This window comes from Crocodylus porosus, unplaced genomic scaffold, assembly GCF_001723895.1.
Source record: "Crocodylus porosus isolate Cpor-Errol unplaced genomic scaffold, CroPor_comp1, whole genome shotgun sequence".
NCBI lineage: Eukaryota > Metazoa > Chordata > Crocodylia > Crocodylidae > Crocodylus > Crocodylus porosus.
In genome coordinates, this window is record NW_017728886.1 from 91,244,479 (window position 1) to 91,269,708 (window position 25,230).

The 25,230-nt window shown below is 40.5% G+C and overlaps 1 protein-coding gene across 7 annotated transcripts in view; it reads right to left on the reverse strand.

The window, feature by feature from the left end:
* Positions 1-25,230, reverse strand: part of GLI3 (GLI family zinc finger 3) — a 255,063-nt gene that overhangs the window by 155,193 nt on the left and 74,640 nt on the right. For 5 of the 7 annotated variants that reach the window (XM_019539113.1, XM_019539080.1, XM_019539103.1 and 2 more), the window contains one exon: positions 16,658-16,900. In XM_019539113.1, the coding sequence (XP_019394658.1) occupies positions 16,658-16,900 (243 nt within the window). Of the gene's footprint in view, positions 1-16,657; positions 16,901-20,643; positions 20,671-20,922; positions 21,035-25,230 lie in introns of those variants that run through there. The other 2 variants (XM_019539120.1, XM_019539130.1) reach the window with 2 other exon arrangements.

Genomic DNA, 25,230 nt, shown 5'->3' on the forward strand with positions numbered 1-25,230 from the left:
GAAATTCAAGGTCACAGTAACACCTCAAGCTGGGTGGCAGCATGAATGCAACTACTGATGCGCCTTTGAAATTTACTACTAACTTTTACTAAAACAAAAAGTCCTTGTATAAGCTAGATGCTGTTAATATATGGCTTCCAATGAACATAAACTCCTGCAAAACCATTTCAGGCTGGACAAAAGGAAGAAAGTCTTTACTGTCCAAGTCCCCAAGGTCTGGAACAGCCTGCCATCGGAGGTGGTTCAAGCACCTACTTTGAACACATTCAAGAGAAATTTGGATATTTATCTTGCTGGGATCCTATGACCCCAGCTGACTTTCTGCCCCTGGGGCAGGGGGCTGGACTTGATCTTCCGAGGTCCCTTCAGCCCTAATGTCTATGAAATCTATGAAATCTATGAACAATTCCTATTCAGCTTCATACTGGTTAATCTGAAATCAATTTCAATTCAATTTTCATTCCCTGAAAAAGTCACCGATGCAAAAATGTAATATAAAATCTGCTAGCACTGAAATGTTTGGATTGCCCAAAGGTATGAAGATACTGAAGCTGCCAAAAATATTTTAGTATACATAATTAATATGTAACAGGTACCTAGCAGCACCTGCTGTAAGTAGATTCATATTAGGATTTACAAAGACCCTATAGCTGATCTTAATTTTATCTTCAAAAGTGAAATTTCCAAAAGGTTTTCCATGCTCATTCTCAGTTTAAGCAAAGCCTGTTAGGTATTTTTGGGTTACGGAAAGGTATTAAAGTGGAAAACAAGATCTTATACTGAGGTATTGGCTTCCCCTAAGAATAAAGGGAAGGCAAAATTTTTGTCTGAATTTGTCAGGGTGGCTCATCCTTACTGATTTACTACATATTTTTTATTTAGGACTCAATAATAAAAACCTCTGGTCCACACAAATGCAGCAGTAACACTTGCTAACACCAGTGATACTGCCCAATTTCTGTCCCTACCCTCCAGGGGTTTAAGCGATCAGAAACTGGTTTAAACCTGTAATAAAACGTAAGTTCAGTACACATAAAACAGTTTTAAAAAGGCTGAAACCGATTTGAGATAAACCTGGTTGAATGTAGTATCAGACTTAACTGATTGAGCTCAAACCAGTTTATGCAATGTCTGTCCCAGACCCCTTCCTGGTTTAACTTAAACCAGAAACCCCCAGCGTCCTGGCATGCTCTCTGAGCTGGGCTTTCTGCTCCAGCTTAGAAGTGCTGGCCCAGACCGTCTGTTCCCTAGCCCGAGCAGGGACAGGCATGGGTGGGGGCCTGGCCCTGGGAAGAGGGCAGAGAAGAGGTTTATTCCACCCCCCACCTCCCCTGTCCCACTGGTGGGGACCTGCATGTCTCCGCCTGCTGCTCCAGCAATGGTCCTGGCAGCAGCACTGAATGAACTGGCCAAGGAGACATTTAATTCCCCCGCCCCCCCGTCCCACCAGCATGGATCTGGACTGGGGTCTGCAGCAGCAGGGCTGGGACATGGTTAAACACTGGTTGGCCTGACCCCTGAGTCAGGGAGGCAGGGAAAGTGTTTATTCCCCGCTGTAGGAGGACCGCAAGTCTGGTGGTCTGCCAGCCCTGACCACCTGCTTGCTCTTGCTCTATAAGCCCTCTCCTGCCCCCCTGACAGACGTCAAAGGGAGGGGGGGGGACAACCCCTCTCCCTGCCCTCTCGCCTAAGGGATCCTGCCAGCTGGGCTCTGGTCATACCCTCGCCCTACATCTGGAGCAATGAGGGGCCAGGGCCCTGATATAGCTGCTCTCCCTACCCTGGTGTCTGGGCATCACGAGCCTCTTCCCAGTAGAGGGGCCATGAACTGGGGTCAGAGCTGCCATGGACTGCACAGGGTGGGTGGTGACACCAGCACTCACAGGGAGCCATTGCCTCCCAAGCCCACCTAGTGCTGCCACTCATCTGCGGTAGCTTTCCTTGCCCAGAGTGCACCCCCCATCCTTGCTGGGAAGTGGCTCACGCCCCAGGACACCATGACAGGGACTGCTCCCCGACCATGGTCGTTCCCCCTTTGCTGCTCTAGGGACAAAGGTGAGGCCAGAGGCTGGCCAGCTGGGCCCCTTTGGCAGGGGGCCGGGAGGGGCTTATTTCCCTCCTCTGTCCCGAGGGGACCACACAGGTTCTGCCCACCCCAACCACTGCTGCTGCCACTTGCAAGGAGTGAGCAGCAGGATAAGCCCCCTCCACCAGTTGTTAGAGGGAGGGAGAAATAACCCCCTTCCCTGCCACTGCCCCCACCTAAGAGGCCCTGCCAGCCAGGCTCTAGCCATACTCCCGCCCCTGGAGTGGTGAGGGGGAGCAATTGTGACAGGGGAGCACAAGCCTCTTCCTGGTGGGAGGGCCATGTGTGGGTCTCAATGGCGATCAGGGCAGGCAGACACCACTGCAGTCTCCCAGGGACAGAGCGGGGAATAACCTCCCTTCCTGCCCTCTCTGCCTCAGGGGCCATGATGGCTGGTGTTTCACTGCACCCCGGCCCCACCACTACAGCCACAAGGAGGGAGCTCCAGGTGGACCCCGGCCCTGGTCCCTGCCAATGGGACAGGGAGGGGAGATTAAACCCCTCCCTGGCCAGTTCACTCAGAGCTACTGCTGGCACTGGTCACGTTGCCCCCAGCACAGAGCTGCTCTAATGCCCCCCAGCTCCTGGCCTGAGCAACTGTAGGCATGTGCCTGCATTTCCTCAGTCCAGGAGGGAATGTCTGTGCAATTGCAAACTGATTCAATCTAGGCAGGTTAGATTAACCTACAAAGATTGAACCAATTCAAGCTCTGGCTTTTTGAATGTCTGTCCCTAGCTCAGAAGACTCCATGCCTTCACAACTGCATGGAAGAAGGTGTAGGAGTCAACCTGAGGCCCGCTGGGGGTACCACCATGTCAGAGAACCCTCACAGGGGGCCTTACAGGAATAATCACACTTCCCTCAGGCTTCCTGGGCACTTCAAAGTTTTGTGCATAACAATCTGTTTCCTAAACAATGGGATAGACTGCACGTTTCCAATTCTGTCCACGGCAAAAAAGCATCATGTTTCCTGAAGCAGCCTAAGAAGGAATTTGAGATTCCCTGAATCACCGTCTCCCTCATTTTGTCTTTTTGCTGCCCTCAGGAAGGAGTAAGCTTACTGGGTTTACATAAACAGAAGGTATCCCAAAGTTCATTTCTCTGCTTGTCCAACCCAGCCCTTGTGGAAATACAGGAGAGAGGGAAGCAGTGACTCTGGGAAACCTGCCACTCCCCACTTGCAGGAAAAGACAACCCAGCAGAGGGAAAATATAGGTTGCCTTTAGGCCTGTGCTTTAGAAGGATGGACCATAATTTGGACCAATATAATTTAGTTTCCCACCATTTTTCCATAACTTAAGATATACATGGTAATTTGTCATACTCTGTATCACTTCACAATATTAACTACCAATATCTGTGATGTTTCCATAAATGCAGTTACTCTAAATTATATAACAGTAGTGTAATGTAATTAAGTAAGTAGCACCTGGAAACAAATGTGGATTTGTCTGATTTGTGGGCAAAGGGGTAATATTAATCGAACCTAAGTTAGAAACAGATCAATGACTTTCAAGATTATACTACAAAAGTATAAATTGCTGATAAGTACTTATAAGACACTGAAGAACAGGGGTATCTACTTATGTGACTTAAAGTGCATTTTTAAATTTTTGATGGATGCAGATAGCTAGATATATATGAGTGCAGTATAGTACTACATAAAGTGTATGTAGGTGTGTGCACGCACCCACACATAAGCCACAGAGTTATGAATGTAAGCATATATGGGCAAGAATCTGGGATGAGTCAACAGCACTTCACACTAACCTATTTTATTACATTCATGTTACTTGGACTTGTTTCCTTTTCTTAGTCTCCTTTTGTTCCTCTGCCTTTGAACTAGTTAGCAGGGAAGCAATTTGTATGAATGGAACATAATAAAACTCACAAATACAGTAAAAAGTAAGTATGTATATTGCTTTTAAATCATTATGTTTGGGAAATTTGGAGGTGCATAAAGGTTATAGCACTTATACATATATACACATACATGTTAAAATGGGAATTATAAGGCAATACTAAACTATAGGCTTCCTATAAATCTTACATAAAATTATCACACTATGCAGAAACTCAGAGCACCTTTAAAAATACCAAGGTTAGTAGAGACTGCTCTTAAGCTATGAAGCCACAGAAAAGCAGTATACTGGAAGCCGTAACTTCCACTCTCACTGAAGTAACGTACCCATAAAGATACTCAGCTGACATCTTAAAACACTAAATCCCTATTTAGCCACCAAACAAGTATGACACAGGCAACAGCGCTATATTACCTTTACTATGGCCACTTTCTGGAAGCATACCTCTGTGGACCAGAGGATACTGAGATTTCCACAGCAACTCAGTCCTCAGCCTTCTGCTCAGATTGCCAACCTGAGCTAATCATGAGACCACTTATCCACAATGATCCGAACTGAGATCACTGAGTTATTTAACATAGGTTAGAGGGGAAATAGCTGTCTGACCTTAAATAGTTTCAGTTACTACAAAACTGGACTACATAAAAAACCCTTAAGCCATTCAGGTTTTCTAAAACAGTAAGTTTAATGTTATTCTGAGTGTCAAAATCACTGACTTATTTTCACTGACTCAGTGTCACACAGTGTTCCCATTATTTTTTACCTCAGTTGCCACCTTAAAAAAAATCACAACATACTAAAACTGCTTTAATATGGTTTATTCAAATCAGGGAAACAAAAAACAACACTAATTTTTTTTTTAAATCCTGGGGACACAATTCTTTGTTCAGACTCAAGATTGAGGTCCTTTCCGAATCCTCAAAAAAACCCACATTTTGATAGAATCAAGTAGGGAGTGCATAATCAACCAAACATAAGGGGAGACAGGAGAATACAGGCTTCTTTCTAGATAAGAAATACAGGGTCAGATTCTGCATCAATTATTGCCAACGATAGCTTGCTGCTGATTTCACTGGAAATAAGACCAGCATTTTTTGTTAAAGAGGATCCGAAATGTTTGTTGTACTAGCATGCAAACACTTAACTGTAGATAAACAATTATTAATAAATTAACATAATTACATAAATAATTTGTAAGTATATAAATTATACATTCCCAATCCTGAACAAAATAATATTGATGTAAAATCCAATACTGTATGCATACATATAAAGCAATAGTGGAACAATCTCTAATACTGGAGCCAACATCTCTCCTATAAAAAGGAAAAGAGAAAGAAAGAAAGAAGTGTGGTGGGGGGAAGAAAAAGAAAAAGTGCCAAAAACAGCAGGCTATGTAGAGTAACCGGAAGCTGACAATTTACTGCTAATGGTTCAGTGTCTGCAAAGAACTGCTCAAGCTGTGCTCAACAAAAACTCAGTAACAGCCAAAGAGGGAAGCAAAAAGGGCTAGATGTTTGGTTTTAGCTTTCTGTCAAACACTGTTAAATATGAACCCCTCAACAATTTAAAAAAAATGAATGAAAAAAATGCAATAATGCTTTGTACAGGTGGTACCAAGGTCCCTGGCTGGGCCTTCAGACAAAACCATTCCCATGTAAACCTTAAAGAGGATTAATCCTCAAGGAGCACTGTAATGAGACCTTAAAAGGCTGAACAACAGCAGCCTATCACTGAGGGAAACACTAGCCTGCTCCCAGAAGTCTTCTCTAGCAGAGTTACATCAAAGCAAACTGGGACCAGATAGCAGGATTCTGCAAGAATCCCTTATCTCGGCGCTAGCGGATGCTTCTCCTCTGATTGTCTTGAACTGCCACCTGTCCCAGGCATCTTTGAAGGCAACGCTAAGCCTGTGATGGATCTGACCTCCTTGAGCTGAGATTCTTTTATGTCTTTCTTCATTTTCTGCTCTGTTACATTCTTTCCCTGCAATGCACACTACATGAAACAAAGGGAGTTCTCACTCCTTGACTCACTGTCCCCAGCTATTTGAAAGCAAAAAAAACAATGTTAAGGATTATACTCCACCCGCAATATAGAGCTGTCCTCAGGAGACAAGCCTCTTATTTTTGAGAGTTATAACTAGATGGCTTTTACATGAAGGGACTTTACAATGGGGTTCAACATAGCTGGGAGCCAAGATATGAAAGCTGCATAGCAGAGATAGCTTAAAAACAAAAAGCTTTAAAAAACAGAAGTGTATTAAAATCATATTACCAAATAACTAGGAAAATAACCAGGAAGCAACAAGCCACCGAAGTGCATGTATATAATCTTCCTACACTGCACACAAACATCTTATAATATTCCTGTTAAAATCATCCTGGGGTTAGGGGGTGTGTAAGGGGGAGTGGGTAACGTTAGGCATTTCCGAAGTTATGCTACCTGATACATTTGTGAATACATGCACACAGTATATAAAAGTATACTTAAGATTGAACACACACATATGTAATTGAAATCTATGCAAATTGTGCATCTTTTATGGAAACATACAGTACGCGCATACATCACTGCACTGGAAACTCACATTGTAATGGTTGGCCTACCCATAGTAAATGCAGGGTCAGTGGCTCATATGAGGCATGGTGTCACTAACACACTCCTAGCTGCTGACACTCTATTCTGGCACTTTTCAAGCAGAGAAGCGCACATAAGAAATTCAGTGCAAGGGGACTACTCACTGCCCTAGATATTACATCTGCTATCGGTACACATACAGATGAGAAAAGACTGCGCTAAACAACCCTAAACAGGCAGCTCTAATGGTACACCAATTAAGAGATGCATCAAAAGGAAAAAGTTGAAAGAACTGAACATCTTGAGAGCCGCCCTCCATCATAGACATCACAGCATGTAATTGGTGAGTAAGCACATCCCAACCTAGACTATGATTTGCCCTCAGCAGGTATGTAATGCTGGAGAAAGGCCTCCTCCTATTCATCCTACACTCCTCACAATAGCTCAGGAAAGTACAAGACTAGAACGGACAAAGCATTAGCTGCCCAAAAGGAGGGAGATTAAAAAGGCCATGGTCACATGTCTCTTCACTAGCCAAGAGACATTCTGCAACAGTAGTGTGTATACTGGATAGTCCCCTGGAGCTCCCCCTGGGACAGCATGCCTCCTCACCCATCTCCTGCTAGTGCACTTTGGCTTAAACCACAACCTAGCTCATAGTTTGCAATGAACTCAAAAATGAAAGCCTCTTTATAAAAATGGTGATTTGTCAGAATTTGCTGGTTCAAATGGAAAACCACTTCTCTTGATTTAAAATGAAATGCCACAGACCAGTCCACACAAAAAATGAGCAGCAGTTCTTTCAAGTCACAATGTGTTTGGTAGATATGTGTTGGCTCAGTCTTTGTAACCCCTTTTTTGGCAGTTCACATAAGCCAAAGTATAGCACTTCCTCGTGGACTTGGTTCACAAAGGGTTTCTTGCCATGAGTTTTATTTGTGTTTAAGCTTCTCACTTTTCTGTGATTAGAGGTCAGGTTGCAGGATCACAGTCCAGTAAAAAAAGTGAATAAATGAAGAATTAAAATAATCACAAAAGAGTGCCCCCGCAGAGGTCTTATGTTATGCATGAGGCACGTAGAGATCCTTACATCAATAACTTTGCAAGTCTAATATTATGAGGGTCAGGTGATAAAGCTACAAGATAAGGAGGACAAGCTTTATTTCTCATGTATAAGGTGCATCTCTACCTTGCCTTCTGCTGAATTACCTCTCTCTTCCAGTTACCAAAAAAAAGAAAGAAAGAAAAAAAAAGAAACCCTACTTATTTGCCGAGTCCTAAATCGATCTCTAAACCGTTTGACAATCCCACGAAAGTGAGCACTAGTGTTTATCCACACACATGCCTTGATCCAACAAATATGACTCCCATAAGCTGCCTTATGGTTTCATTTCAACAAAGACTTCGCATTTAAGGCACGCAATGAAACACAGCAACTTTTTAGAATGTAAAGTAGAAGTGTTAGAGCGACATTTATTTCAACACTTCCTTCTTCATTAGCCATTTACTTCAACACCATTTGACGTGTTATATTCAGCTGTTACCATAATCAGGCATTTACTTAAAAATATGTTGTATGTCACTGGTCTTGGCTGCATTAGTCTTGACCGTTACCATAAACTGCTGTAACAGCAAGCCAAAGATAAAAGCCTGGCCTGGGCAACAATAAAATGGACTCCTGGGCATTGTGAGGACTACACGTCTACCACTATTTGGAAGCATTACTGAGGCCTAATACAAAGTTTGCAGAAGTCAGTGACATTGGTTCCACTGATTCCACTAGGTTTTTGAATAAGCCCCCTTCTTCTGCATTTCGGGAAAGCTAATGACTCAGGGAGGTGCTGACATAAGAAAGAGAGAAGAGCCTGAAGGAAAGGGACTGGTTACTTCTTCTGCACTCTACTTATTCTAGTCCTAGGCAGAATACATGTGCAGTTACATTTGCAAAATGTCATTTTATTAGCCCATATGGTCTGATTGGTAGATACAAAACACTCCAAAACTCACTAAGATAAATGCTAAGACAGTATAGTATATCTATATCCCTCTGCTTATTTACTTTTTTAAAAGGGATCTTTGTTAAACTTAGGACTCTGAGAATAGCATGCACACACACACACTTAGCTGTTCTCAAACTACGAATGGTGAAGCATGGAACATCTGCTGGTAGCCACATATTGCTGGGCCTTCCTCCTCCTTTCAGCAGCTAAAATTATAAAACTACACCTAACATATATATTTTTCTCATATTATTTTTTTATGTTATATAATTGTTGTCCATATTAGTAGACATTGGTTTTATTATAAATGTTGTGGTCATGAATGAAAGGGAGAGTCCATGTGACTGTGAATGCAAAGAGACACATCTACAAGATAATTTCAATATTAATAAGTGGTTGGTTGGTCCATGTTCTTAAAAATCCCAAGAACTGAAGCTGCAAATGATTTAAAGCAGTGTTTTAATAAGGGGTTAAAAGCTACAGTACAAGCTTTCCAAGAGTTAGGACACTAAAATGGTATGGTTAACAGGAATCTAATTGGGTAACTAGGTGTGAACAAAGGAAAACAAAGAGGATGCCTAAGAGGCTCTCGTCCTAAGTACTGAGCTTAATAAAGTGAAGCCTTGTCCACCAGCGACTCTAAAAATGATTCACTAACAAGAAGTACTTAGAATGTCTTAAAGCAAAAACCATGTTCAAGTGTGGCCTCCTAAAAGGTGGTTAAACATGGTGCTAAGAAGGGATTTTATGACAGCTTTAAAACTGTACTATAGAAGTGGGAACCATGCTGCCTCCTGCTAAAAACACATGAAGTACCTAACATAGCTGAAAGATGCTAGTTTGAACAGAAGTGAAGATAAGTTCCAACTTTAAACAAAAGCTTGCTTGTTGCATTGAACACACTGAGTGAAATTACAGTGCTAAAACTTCAATGAAGTCTGTTTTAGTCACTCATATAGGCAGACAAAGAAAAGCTAAAGCAGCACAATTCCTCTCTTCACCAATCTGAAACACTAAAGAGGGGCCTGAGAAATCTAATCCCTCCAACAGACGTTCAGTTAAAGGTGCAATGGGATCTGATCCATGATCTCAACAATCACACCTCCTGCCATGCCACACAGAAGGCAGGATGTGTGGTTTTGGGATTGGGGATTAGATTTCCAACACCCCCTATTTGCCAGTGCAGGGAAAGCCCAGGATCACAATCCTGGACTCCCCTTCCTCAGCAAATTGAAAACCAGGTGCCTGACAATAAGTTGTCTGTTGTTTTAGGCTAGAGCCTGAGCCAGGGTCTGGAATTGGCCCCAATGTGGTCTCCACCATGGGACAATCAGCTGATTGTGAAGTTCAGCAGCTCTAGCTGGCTTGCCAGCATGGGGGATCAGAGGAAAGGACTTCCCCTACTGGGGATGTTAAACCTCACTGGGTTTTTACACATGATGAGGTCTCCATGTGCCAACAGTTAGTACAAACTATGCATGCAGTCCAGCTGGGCTGCACATATGGCTTTTCCAGGTCGCAGTACATGGACTAGGTAACCTCTCCCCAATTCTGAGGTCTCATTCCACTAGGACCTTTAAAATCAACACGTGCAACTGTGTGGCGCACACAGTTTTCTGACATCCCCAGTGCAAGGGAACCTCAGAATCAGAAAAAGCTCCATGATCCTTGAGTCCCAGTGTGCTGGGACCTGCAAAAACTGCTGTGAAGCCCAGCCAGTTGTAAGGGTCCTTCCATGCCAGTACACAGGATCAGGTAACCTCTCCCCGATTCCAGAGATCCCATGCACTGGAGCTATAAGAAAACTGTCTGCTGTCCTACTGCATAGGCTGATTTTAAAGGTCTAGGGGAGATACTCCCCAACTGAGGGTGCACAGCACCCCTTGTCTCCCTCTGTGCATCAGGCAGGGGCACAGGGTCCAGGAATCAGTTCTGTGCCCAGCCCAAGATGGTAAGGGGACACCAACTGAGCACAAAATCTGTCCTGGGCTAGCCCCAAACTGCCACATGTTCAATTCAAGGGATAACAGAAACAAGCCATAAAGATGTTATTTATTGTACGTGGAATAACTTTCTGGCTCATTTACTGTATTATGCCATAAATTGACTTGAACATGTCACCAGGTTAAAAGGCTAATTGTGTCTTAACTGTAATATGTGCCACAGACCTCAGGCTTTTAATCAAGACTATGCAAAAGTCTTTTGCAGCTCATTATTATTATAGGTCCTAGGAGCCCTAGTCATGGGCCAGGACCCCAACTTGCTAGGTACTGTATAAAAACACAAGTTAAAATCTGAAAGATGTCCCATCCATTGTTCTGCTGCTGGAAATACAGTAACACGGTGGTTATAAACATAGGGCCACCAGGGTTTGTCCAAAATAAGTATGGGCACAACAATAAGTCCCCAACAGAAATAACAAGCTCCACATGCAGAGAGACTTGAGACCTTTTAAGAGATCTTACACTCTGAATTGTGTGCGCTGGCTCAAGCCACATCATGTATAACAAACAGACATTGTTTGTAAAGCACCTAGAACATACCTGTCAACTCAAGTCTTTGAAGAGATAAATATTTTCCTATGTCAGCTGTGCCTCATACAACAGAACAGCAACAAGATACTCCATTCATTTTGTCAAAAAGAGGGGCCCATGGAAGGGGAAAGGCTTTTCTTCCTCCTTAAAAATCGTTATTTTTAAAGGACTCTTTAAAAAAAATCCAGAAAGAGGTCTTCAAAGGGCCTGGTTTTCAAAAGAGATCAATAGCCAGTAGCTCCCATTAGACAAATTCATGTAGATACCTAAATGGAGCTTTTTTTTAAAAAACTGACCCAAAGTAAAACTGAGCACTTTTGAAAATGTAGTCCCATTGACTTCATTAGGATTATGTCTTCCAGTTAAAAACAGCACTATTGGTAAAAGCCCTACAAAAAATCTATGGGCAAAACTTACCCATAATAAATGTATATGTCAGAGTCAAAAATTAAATGTATTACCTCAACAGATATCTCCTGAGCCCTGCTCATTCTACCACTAAGGCATTGCATCGTTCAGAAAAGTAAGGGAATAAAAGAGAATGTAAGATTAGTTTATTTTATTTTGATTTTATGTGCCATTTCTAGCTGTGAATTGACCAGTGCAACTCTCTTTTTACTTCTGATAAGGAATCCAGGCAGAAGCAGCTGCCCCAGTGCCCCAGACAGTATACTGCACATTCCAGGGGAGAGCTTCAACACAGCAGCAGGACTTCAAAGCAAAGTGTCCACAGTGCAATGAGCAGGCCAACACCACAGCAGAGAGCTGAGAAGCACTTTTGAAAGTGCCCTTCATGTTCTAAGCAATTGTGCAACTAAAGAGGATTACGATACCCCATCTAAAATTGTGAACAAAAGCTGCCACAGATCTTAGGTTAGCTTTTGAGAACACTTGAATTTCTCTCTATGTGGCTTTTGTGAGCTATCACCATGATAGCAATGCACTGGTGCTGGGTGAAAAATCTTCAAAACTGCAAAACAGTGCCAAAATGCTTTTTTGCAAATATTGTTTACCATTTTTCCATCAATTCTAGTGGGCATTGATAGTCTGATGTTCCACTCTGCATCAGATACTTTCTTTACTGAGACTTACAAATAAACAAATCTAAGTTTTCACTCTGTTTATGTATTTATTTCCCATTCTTAACTTACCCCTCCATGATGTCAGTTGGAAACCACTCCATAAATCACTAAGTACATACTTTTAATACCGGCACCCAGAAAAAATGCTGCAGGGGGGGCTTCCAGAAATAAGCCCCTGATGTTGGAACACCTTTATGGGCCTAACTCCCACTGAACTCAATAGGAGTTAGGCCCATAAGTATCTTTAATATGTCCTTTAATCTTTACAATTGTCATGGGTATATTCTGACAACTGCCTGATAATGGAGGTGATGGTTAGACCCAAAGCCCCACTGTAGGACATCTATAGTAATATTTGGGGGTCTTCACTGGTTCTACTCAGCTTCTACCACACCCCTCTACAAGGACCCTTGAACTGGAGAGCAACATAATGCACTTTACAGGGACAATGCAAAAGCCTTTATTCCAAGAGAAAGGAAGATCTAATAATGCTGGCAATGACCTAAGGTACTATCATCATCTCAAAAGAAGCTTAAAGCTGATTGTCACTGAACAAGTAACATATTATTTTAATGCCCCCAAAGAGGAGTTTACAGTTAATAGTCTGCATTTGCAGAAAGACTTTTAATTAACTTTTTTCTGCATTAACTTAATTTTCATGCCAAGTACTTGCTGAAAAAAAATATATTTTCAGCATATAAACAAGTGTGTGCAATGAGCTGTCATGGTGTTTTCTTTGCCTCCTGGGCCTCTTGATCCTTTTCCAAACTGATTCTGAGGCAACGCTAATACTCTGAAATATAATTAGTACGGTTATTAAGGGCCTGATCGCAGTAAGGTACACAAGCCCCAACACTACAATTCCACAATGCTACAGTGCCATTAAAATTTAAGGTAAGCATTCCCCCTTACCCAAGATAGGCACATAAGATTCAAACTCTAGCAGAAAAAAATCCTTGTAAAAACATAGGGCACATACTTCTCCACTACATTCATGAAACTTCACTGGGGCAGCTGCTGGTGCTGCTTCTGCCTCTGCCGTTTGTGAAGTGTCACCTTCCACAGAACCGTTTATATCTAAGCCTATTAAACTGGCATTGCCTTTTTCCTTTTACATAAGTTAAATCTTCAGGCTTTATTAATTAGGAAAAAATAGTTCTTTCACTTGAGAGGTAAGAAACTCAAGGAAGAATACAAAAAGTATGTTTGAAATCCAAGTATTTACATCAGGAATGATTAATTTTTTCCATGAGGAATGACTTGGGAGATAGGCAGTCTTAGCACAGTTATAAATCTGTGAGAGAATTAAAACTGAGGAAAGAACAGCAAAAGTACCCATCTCAAACTTCTAGAGACAGTATTTGCATTAACAAAAGGCTCAAAGTGACACGGCCACTGAGATGGAATGAAACTTCAGAAATGCAACAAAATCTGTAAGTATGCCAAAAACAAGTTTCTTCAGTGTGGAAAAAAAAAATGTGAAACATGAAAGGAGACCATTACTGTTTTGTCATCTGCTCTTAAAGCTTCTTCTTCAAAAAAGAATGGTTTTATTCAGTAGCTTAAGTAGACAGAAGAACTGTGGTTTCAAGAAATCTGTGATGAAGATGATAATGAAAAAATATTGCTGAGTGCTGCTTTGGATGTCTATACCCTTTCTTGTTTCATGCAGGCCGGATGGCGTGAGCCTGAACATCAGGTCACTCCCTCATCCTCAAATGTTAAATGGCTCAGGATCTCTAGAGCTGTATAAGTAGGACTGTCAGACCCATAATGTGTTTGATCATGGCTGTTGGAAAATCTTGTCCACTTGAAACGCAAACACCTCCCCAACCCTGTCTCTGCAGGACAGCAAACTCCCCTCAGTGATGCACTTATTCCACACATATGCTGTAAATGTCGCAAGTGATAGCTACCATCAGTATTTTCAATTAAGAAAAAGGAATTAAACAACAAAAAAACCCAAACCCACATACAGACACATACATTTATATGTAGAAATGCAAAGTGTATGAGCCTTTTCTAATAAACGGCAGCTCCTTTAGACATGCATTCCACACACAACCGACTTAAAAACTTTTTTTCCTACAATAAAAATACACAGATGTCGTCCTTCAAAAAAAATTATCTTCCCTTTTCCTGTGTTACAGGAAGCCTGCCCACACTTTTAAATACAAAGTGGGTATATATAGAAGCACAAATTAGGCATCTTGAAAAGTCTGTATTTTCCAACCACAGGGAAACTAAGGAATTACCATGAGTGTTTACATACCCGGCTACACTGGATTAAAGCAGTATTTTCTCTCCATCTGTTCAGCAAAGCTGGCAAGAAACTAAGGAAGAGAATGATGGCCTGTTGCTATAGAGGAACTGGGATGTGATTACATTTAGTGTCCTTCATATGGCTTACTATAAGTGTCAAGCTGAATGCAATCATGAGTTTAATAAAAGCACATCTTACATATATAAATGATGCAACTATTATGAAAATTTAAGTCTGCCTATCGTCTTCTCTATAAATTTGGCCAGACATTAATTTTGTTGTCCTTCTGTATCAAATCTATTACAGGTAAATAGAAATGTGATGGGCTTTCATACGGTATTAGTAACTTCAGGGATTTTACAGGCCAGCAAAAAAAACTATAGTTCCCCCTACCAAATGCAAAGTACATCTGCCATTTGATGTTTTCATACAGAGACTTTGAGATTACCTTTGTATATGGTAGATATATGCTATCATTTGTTTTCTTCTTAAATTAAAAATGACTTAATTCCCCAAAATATGACTTTTGGGTAGGCTATTTCACAACCAACTGCTAATGGTCATTTTAGATACATTAAACAATGATGACTGAAATGGAAATGTTACTGAGAAATATAAAACCCCACCACTTAAGTTCAGTCAGAGAACTCAAACCCAGTTCTGCAATATATATCAAATGATATCACTAGATATCCGAGATGTATTTAGGAAGGGACATGGCAGCTGAATCAGGGGGTCAAAATAACATTTGCCAAGTCATCGCAAAGTTCTCTGCAACTCAGCTCTGCTACAACACACTCCACCCACACAGTTGCCATCTGCCCCCAACAGAATCCATCAGACCCCGTTTTGCATTTACAAATATTGAATGCGAAGAGCTGTGAGTGATAGCAAAGATCTTAAAGCTAGCGTTTCTCTTGCCTGTAGTATTCTCCTCCTGCGAACAAGTCTGACAGCAGTACCCTGCACACCTTTCTCAGATACATGATAAGTGAATAACTGGCTTAGAGCATTGGAACTAGGTTGTGCTTGAGAGAGTACAGGTAGAAGCTGATGTCATACATTAAAGCTGAAAAAACATCATAAACTTTTCACGTAGAGCTGATCTGGACTCTAAAGACAACAAGAGTTTCATTTTCTTATCTAGCCTCTATCTTTATTAACAATCAGACTGTTATAATAAAGGCAGTTGGTGAGACTTACGGTTCTGTGAGAGACACTTTGATCTGCACCCTGATGAGTGAACATTCCCCTTTACTGCTAGCCCAACTAATGAAGGGATAAAATTAGCTTTTATCCCTGGTACTTTCTTTAGCAAAAATACGTGCACTAATCAGCTGTCCTCACTAATCAGTCATCTGGCTAATGACCTTTCGCCTTAAAACACTAACATTTCTGAATGATGTGGAAAAAAAAGAAAACCAAAACACAAACTGGCCTCACTTTGTGAGTTTTAGCCCATCATCTGGAACTGGAGACTAGGAGGTTAAATGGCAAATCTGTATCCTGACTGGGTGATAAATCTATAATCAAAAGGCACAAGCCTTGACACCTCAAGATGTACTTCATTACTACACAATTAAATGATTTTTTTTTAACTAGAAGCAGATGAAAAAAATTGCTTAACTCCTTTATATTTTGCCTGTGGAGAAATCCATTCCACATCTGTGTTCAAGTGTTAGTTAATTTCTTACTTTTTTTATTAAAGCCTAAGCAGGAATTCAGAAGTTAAAATCCTTAGCTGTCCCCCCTCCCACCCCATAATTCCACAGGACTTGAGCTGGGGGAGACAATGACTGCCTTTCCACCCCTCAACTCCCCCTCCCCCATCTCTCTCCAAAAGGCATGTTTCATCTTTTCTTAAAACTATAGTCAAAAATCATTTTCAAAGTACTATTTTGAGGCTTAATTTTCTCTCTTTCTTTAAATTAGGGTTTTTCTTATGTGCTGCTAAGTTGGCAGAGCAAACATAACACTGGATGGTCTGTGAGAATTAGCAACAGATGATATACCCTATGGTAGCCGCCTTGTAGAGGCCTATGCTAATTTGCACACAGAATGGAACTGGTTACTATTTTCTTCTCCATAAAGAAAAGAATAAGAATTCTTAAAATAACTCAGCCTTGTTTAGGTAAATTGATGGATTCTAAGTGTGATGGAAACTGCCAATAGAAAACGCAAAAAAAAGTGACAGATTTAATAATCTTCCAATCTTGCTCTTCTGGAATGAACTTGTATTAAATACTCACGATAATGAGGATCCATGTAACCATTCCTGGGGTCCATAGCAAAAACCGTCCCACGATAAGGTACAGAAGGTTCAGAAAGGTGCGATATAGATCCATGGATCTCCTTCTTTATTAATGAGGCCCTTTCCTCGCTAGATGTTGAAGGCTCTTCACTGATTTTACTGAGACCTTGCCCACCTTGTGGCTGCATTGTGATTGCGTTTCTTCTCTCTCTGTGATAGGTCTGTCCAGGACTTTCATCCTCTGGGGAAAAAAAATAAAGAGAGGGATGCAGAGAGAGAGAGAGAGAAAAGAGACTTTTAGACCTTTTATAGCAAATAACATAAAAAAGTTCTTTTTGTTCCCGTTTCACCACTTTCAAAGTCACAGTGTAAGTTCATGACAGTAAGTACATGTGTGGTTATGAAAGATGTTCTGGGATACCAGTTGAAAAAAACTAGCCCATTCAGACCAAGTGGCAGTTGAGCAGTAGATCATCATCACCCATTCACTGATGCATTTACCAGCGGGGCTATTAATCGTACAAAAACGGACACAGACTTGCTGTTTTCTTGCCTCTGGGACAAGTAGACTGGAAGTTCTGGCTGCCTGACTGGGAGAAAAAAAACAAGTTTGTCACAAACAGAAGATGAACCCTGCTAGCTGAGACTAAATCAAGTCTAGCCACCCACTGCTGCTTTGTATTTGCCAGTGTGCCGCTCCATCCCCAAGTCAATGTGCTGTTAGAAAAGCCTGGAGCAATAAAAAAAGGCCCTAGTTATCAAAATTAAGGTAGGTAATAGAGTAACATGTTTATTTTGTTTTGGATACTCAGCCAGCACAAGGCAAAAGCAGTGAGACCACCTGCTGTAATAGTGTCACCCATCTGTAGCAGTGAACATTATTCAAGATTAACACTTTATAACACTGGGAAGAGAGAGGGCATGTGTGCCCATGCATGTTTCACACAGACAAACGCACATGCATGCACAGCAGAACTTACATAAGAGATCTGCTCTCTCAAATGAGATGCAAAAACTGGATGTTACACGTGTAAAGGGGAAATTACAACGGTAAAATCCAACCCCCAACCTAGTGTCAGTCCCTATGACTGCAACACAGCCCTCATAGTGCCTTCTCCAGGAGAAAATCTGCAATCGTTCTTTCAGCCTCCTCTGCAGTCTCTCAGTAATCTCTACCTATAATCATTCATACCAGGATCTTCTTCTGCCAACCAGGTGTGAAGGGGTATAAAGGACCCATAATGACTACTTCACTGATGGCTCTCACAGTTCTGCTATGGGGCATTCAATGGCCTTCCATTTCAGCATGAATTTCATTCTAGGTGTATGATACACACACATTTACATTCAGACTAATGGCCCAGTTGTTCAGCAATTAGCTGCACAGCCTCAGATACATTTTACATGAGCCATTTGACAGCAAAGTGTCATTAGCTACATATATATCTGGTGTAACCGACTTCAGACTAACATAGATAACTACCTCTCTCTTCCTGAAAATGTTATTTCTTTTATAAAACACAGCACCTCTAAAAAAAATGTGATCATTGACTGAAGCCCCAGCCTATATAGATAGAAACTTTAATCTCAACATTCCTGTTTCCATGAAGCCCACTGTTTATGCAAGAACACATTAACTACATCTTGCATAAACATTAACAAATATGTTCAAAAGTTATTCTACAATTCACACACAAAAAGAATAACTGAATAATAAGAGTCCAGTTTAGACTATCAGAGACCTGCTTATTCCAGTTTAATGCTAAAACTGCTTTGTTTTGACTGCCCAGTACAGGGACAAGAAACAGCAATTAATTCTACATAGGACTGATTCTATTCTAATTCTACACATTTTACACTACTCCACTGATTTTAATGGATTCCTATTTTTGCCAGTGATATCAGAACCACTCTATGATCATACTGAAATACCAAACTACATCAAGTTGGGTTTTGGCTATTACCTGGATAAACCAACATTTATTAGTCTACAACTATAGTTTAGATTTGTATGCAAAACTACCAAAAAAAAAGCCATCGATAATTTTGGGGCCAAGATTCTGTATGTACAGGTTTCTTTTGAGTCAAGAGTTAATTTTGTTCACAAAGGGCTTGTAGGATTGGGCCCACGGAGAAGTAGTAAATATAAATCTTTGCCTTTTTCTCCCTTTTGTTAATATTGATATACATTAGCCCATATTTTGAATTAACAGCCTTTCACATTTAATAGTTTTACACCAAAGCTGTTTTTACTTCTTCAATTGCAAAAAAAGGAGTCTACAGCTCTAAAATGTATATTAAGCTTTTATAAAACTGCTTGTATAAATTTTGAAAGTTTTTTTCCACTAATTTTCTCTCTGGCTGGAGCCTTTCATGATAAGTTTCTACCCAGGATGAACTTTTTTACAGCTGAGATTCAAGCTCTTGAAAACAGAGGATTATACTCTATCTGAAACACTGACATACCCTTAATAACTGGAACAACGCTAACCTGTGCTACAACTTTATGAATAGAAGTGAGCTGAGGTGACTTTGGTAGTTGCATAATGAATGCGAGGACCAGATGGGATTTAATTTCTTTTACTCTTCCTATAAAGTTAATATTTGTTAAAACTGCCATCCTGGAATACAACAAGCAGCTGCTGTCAGTCCAAGTGCTTTGATTTTACTCTATCCCTCTCAAGACATACATGTGTAGTGAATCAAGGCATCAGTTACTGGCATGGCATGAGATGAGAGTTTTAATTGGTAAATGAAATTTTAAAAGCCTACTTTGGGTAACTGAACATAAAAGCAAGATATGTTTGAGTTAAATAAATAAGGCTAAGAAAGAGAAAACAAAAGTAAAAAGTCTTGTTTTCTGCTATCAGTCTATTCTTCCTTCTCTAGGAAGATAATTCTGCTTACTGCTAAAAGTCAGTCAACCATTTTTGAATATTGCTCTCTTTATAAAAATTCAATCAGAAATGATTTTTAAAAGTAGAAGGCCACAACATTTTTGCAATAATAAGGCATTCCAATGGGCAAACATTTTGTTAAGAGTTTACTTGAGGCTCTGCACCACAGAGCTGCTTTTGATAGAGGGCAGATGAAAAACTTGACAGTACACGCACTCCAGAATACAAATAGCCGAGTGGTTTGAAAGAACTCTCTATACACTGAAAGGGAAACTTTTCTTGTAATAATTCTGCATGCTCTTATAACTGCAGTAAAACCACTTCAACGAGCCAAAAGGCGAAAGCTGTCTAATCTTGTTCTGTTTCAGCTGAATTGTTCAATAAAGTTTAAGAGTAAGTGCAGACAAGCTGCGCCAGGCCAAATTATTGACAGAAACATACTGTCCACCATGGCAACAAGTGGGAGTCTATAGCAAAAATGTAAGCAAACAACCCACTTCTCCAGCAGCATCTGCCAATGGCTTCTTACAGCCAAACATAAGACAACTGTTACTGTGCTGCTTAGGTTTTAAAAGCAGCTTGCTTTAAGGTCAAAAGAAACATCCGATTCACCAAGAAGTTTCAGAAAGATGAATGTCTTGGTGTCAAAAGGCCTAATTTTCCTCTCGCTCACACCTGTTTTTCACTAATGCTGCTCCAATTACTAAAGCACAGTTTCTCCTAACTTTTTTTTCTCTCCTACTTGCAAATCACACCCAAATGTGATTCAGCACTATCCTTTCTTTCTCCATGTATATCACCACTGCATGCAAACGGGTTAGTACCTTCAAACGCACAGAAAAAGTATCCAGTCTGGAGCTATCAAAATAATCCAAGATCCCCCTGTCTGATGAGAAGCATAATATTGATCTGCCCTGTTTAGCTATAAGCATTTCTGTAACATACAGTATCAAGAAACACCTCATTTTATTAACAAATATTTCCAAAAACCTCAGAATCAAATTATGTGCCTATGCCAATGTATTTTTATGAGTTTATCTAACACCTGAGAAGCTAAAAGCACATGTACAGTGGCATGTCAACCCACCAAAACTTTGTTTCTCACGAACTTTTCCTGTTCAGCAGACCCTGAAACACAATTGAACACTTTTTTTATTTCAAGCCTCTTAAAAGTCAGAGATAAGCATAAAACCATTGCTTATAATCCCTGAAGCCCCCTTCCCCCTCCACAAAATTCCAAGATACTTGCATTTAAATGGCAAATCAATGCATTAGCCGTATTTCTATTTGCAACTAGCATTATGGTCTCATAACCAATTAAGGACACACTTTAACTGGGTAAGAGAACAGACTGCAACATACTTACAACTCAGTCCAAAGACCCTGGCTTACTCTCTCTCCAAGCTCTTCTCCTGACCAAAAATTCTCTAGCTACGGTATGTGGACATCCCTCCCTCTCTCTCCCAGTCTCCCTCCCTCCCTCTCTCTCAGAGGCAGTGCTTCTCCCATTAGAGGAATTAAAAGTGGTTGGTGCCATGCTAAATTTAACAAGCTCATTAGTATTCTTCCTGTGTGCTTCCTAGTGAACTCTCCCTATTCAAGCAGCTCTCTCTAGCTGAGGGGTCAGGAGGCTAATCATTAAATCAAACTAATGTCACCCTATCACAATCGGCCTAAGAGAAGGAGGGTTTATTATTTCAGTTTATGCTAAATAAACGGTTTTACAAATGGTCTCCAAGCAAGGTCAACAGCAGCTTCAATTACAAGACAAACTTAACAAGAGTTGCTATAAACCAAGTGCTCCATATTGACTTAAGCACAAGCTCTGCTCCGCATATTGCCACTAGCAGGATTGTACGGGAATGCATATTGTAAAATAAAGGAAAGGGTAATCTTTTCTTTGCCAGAATTTGTGACTGCACAGAGACTGCTCATTCACCTCTCCCCAACCAGCTAGCTGCTCAGCTCAATTCACCCCACACAAAGGCTGAAGACCAGACCTCAATGGACCGAGTGAAACATGTTCAAAACTAGGCTCTCTATTGTGACTGAATTTCTTAACATCTTTTCAAAAAGCGGAGAATGCCTTGAGGCTAAAGGAAGAAACAGGCTAATGGTGAATTGGGAATACTGAGCAAATTTCAGAGCCCTTTCCTCCTAGCTTTTGAGGTTGAAAGCAAGCTCTTTCCTTTCAAGTTTCAAAGTCCTTTTTCCTCCCGCAGTGTCACAGAAGGATTTGAAAAGAAGGTAATTGTGCTCACAGTCTCCCTGATCAGAGCTTACGTCCTATTTCTGGTATTTCGGAATACTTCTTGCAATAATGGTGCATATAGCTCAATCCCTTAACCGTCCTGCACTCTGCAATTGCTCATTAAATGAACAATTGCTGGTATAAAATGCCTTTTATGTTCAAGGTCTGGATATAAGATAAGCATTCTAGTACTCTAAATTTGGTTTACTAAGGAAACTCTCCATCATTAAATTACAAAACTGAAGTCAGAATATCAGTCTTTCCCAGAAAAAGTAGCACTTTGAGTTACTGTGAACCAGAATAAGGAAGAAAAATATTTTTTAAAAATTGAATACTTAGATTCTTAATAGAATAGATATTTAATAAGGAAGCAATCCCCCCCTCATGTTTTTGAAGACCTAAGTATCTTGCTGCTTGGAACGATGTAATAGAGTCATTGCCAAGCTCATCAAGACATGGGTGTCTGAAGCTTCTTGCATACATGCATGGATCACTACATTTTGACCACCCCAACAGCAAGTAAAAAAACAAAAAAGTTCACATGCTTTGTTGGAGTAATACACCTGTAGACCTGTCCCTCTTTACAATATGCAGGAACAAAAAATGTATTTACCATAGGGAGGAAAGTTTAAATCAGGCACCTTGTACCCAAGGATTTTTTTTTTTTTGCACTTGGAACAATTGCACATGAAGTAAACACTTTTAGTAAGCGCTGCAGCTATGGAGTACAATATTCTTAATCTACTGTAAAAACAGAGTTATACTGTATCATAAGCTAAAAAACTATGAGCATTTTGCAATGCTTTAACATAGTTTAGATAGGTTGTATGAGCATTTTGTGTTTTACAAATAATATAAACTATGATTTATATTCCTGTTCATATTGCATTTTCAGTTATTTCTGCAACCTTTGAAATACAGATACACCATCCTTTCCTAATTTGTTGGAGCAGCCTGTTGGACTCTTACTTTTCTTTTTAACTTAAACCTAAAATTTAAACAACGAAATTGCGAGAGGCACTGTGAGTGGGTAGACCCAATCCTGTAAACGTTACCAGACACAATAACACGTACTACTCTAAATAATCTTGCAAGCACACTGGTAGATAGCCAGAATTTGAAGAAATGGGACCCATTTTGGTATATAGAAAATATGAATGATACCATATCCCCTTTTTGCCTTATAAAAATTATTTATACTAATATTAGTGCAATACAGCCCCATTCAAATCTGTATTCAGCCTTTTGTTTCCAATGTATACAAAGGCCAGAATAATTCATAGTAATACGACTACTATGACCTATGTAATGTAGGAACTGCACCCATACTCAGTGGGGTTCCAATGACAGGGTTCCAACTGAGTTCACTGGTGTAGGATCTCAAGCTCATATACTCAACGAAGTTGGTAGAAACTGGCTTACATCCTCCTTGAAGTGTTATGGCCACCTAGGGTCCCCAGATTACGAAGTGGAGATTAAAAAGTAAAGTGAACTCTCCTGGATAGTTGGATGAGAGTATCATTTTGTTTTAGTGGTGCTGTCCTTTGGCTCAGTACAGTGATGGTATATGTCATTGATTACCATCTTAACTGCTTCCCCAAAAGATAACTCAAGACTAAAATATAAATATAGAAAGAAATGTTGGGCCTGGTTTAAGGGTCACAGGCCAACAAAGGTCACACTAACTGGAACTTTGTTTCTATACCATGATGCTGAAATCAAAAAATATCTGTTTTTTTTAAGCTCTCATTCATAACCAGTTTGCTCAACATCAGTGCCACCCACATCTGGAAAAGAGTTAGCCACACAGAGGCTTTTACAAGAAGCTCCCTGTTCAGTGAAAGATTCTCACATGTGAAAGGACAGAAGAGTGGGTACAATGCTGGGCTCGGCTGCATTACACCTGATCCAGAGCCCTCCCAATCAGGTGAGAAGCATCTCACTGGGCACTTTTAAACTACATACTCCCAAGCATTACTAAAGTTACTCACCTGGACCTTTTCCACCAACCTCAGCAGGTTTTTGGAACAAGCCACTGAAGCTAGTTGCAGTGAACAGGATTTCTGTACCATCCTTCTAGTCCAGCTGTTTGCTACTACTCGAGATGAGTCCTGTACCAAGAGCCTGATTCTGTGAATTGCTGAGCACTGTCAATTCTGACTGAAATGAAGAAGAGTTGAAGATCCTCAGCACCTTGGAGGATCAGGCTCTAAAGAAGCAGGAGCCTGTTACTGAAAGAGTTATATAGCAGAGCCTGTTTCTGCATAGGCAAATAAAGACAATTTTACTCATACCAGCTGAAAATCCCTTACTAAATTCAGGGCTATGTGTTTCTCCAGTGACAAACAGTGGATCGATTATTGCATGGACACTTAACACCATTCACTGACTTCAGCTCCTATGCTCTAGTTTAGGTGTTAGTGATGTCACTAGCTGTTGCAAGAGAAATACTACACCCTGCACCAGGTATCAGCATGTTTTAAATTCAACTTATACTAGAAGGCCCAAATCCTTCTTGTTTTACTCACAAAAGTAATCCCAGGGACCCAGTGGAACTACATGAGCAAGTAAGGAAATAAGCATTTAGCCATGCAACGAGCATCAGAAATGCTCAGGTTGCTAGGTATGAATGGCGCACAGAACGCAAAATGCATCTGAGATGCTTGTTGACGTGGAAAAGTCATGTTGACTGCTTTACACAGTGAGAAAGAGTGACAATGTCATAGCAGTTACAGAATCCTATTTATCCTGTGGGATGTGGAGGGGAAAGGAACACTTAAAAGGCAGCAAAGATATGGCATGGACAAACAATTATAGCAAATAAAAGACCAGGGAGAGAAGAGAGGCATTTACCAGTCATCAGTGTATGTGCTGCAACTTTTTCTGCATCTGCACTATCCCACAGCAAGTGAAAGCTAAAATGGGGTAGTTAACTCGTGAATAAAACAGCTGCTAAATTATTCTGCAGTACTGTAGGATAGCTCAGATATACAAACCAGTTACAACAGATAAGCTTGATGCATAGTAACCCCCACCTCCCTTTGTAATTACAGTAATTGTTTCATTGGTCTGTGACTGTAGACATCTAAAGTCAGAGTTAATTGCTAAATTTGCTGATTCTGAGCCATATGATTTCTCTCATTAAATGTGTTGCAGGATATTTTAAAGACATTCATCATTTAAATTTTAAACATTCTGACTTGACAATGGAGAAGCATTATAGTATTTCCTGAAACAAAGCGATTATCTTTTTTAAAACTCTTGCTTGTTAGCTGTCACTCATAAAAACGATTCCTTCTCTGCCTAATTCTACAAAAATAGATGAGTTACTGCGCAGAAAGTCTCAATAAACTAAATGTTTGCTGTGAGTTTGTTAAACAGAGCTAGGATCAAAAACTTGGCAGGTTAAAGTAATGTCCAGGC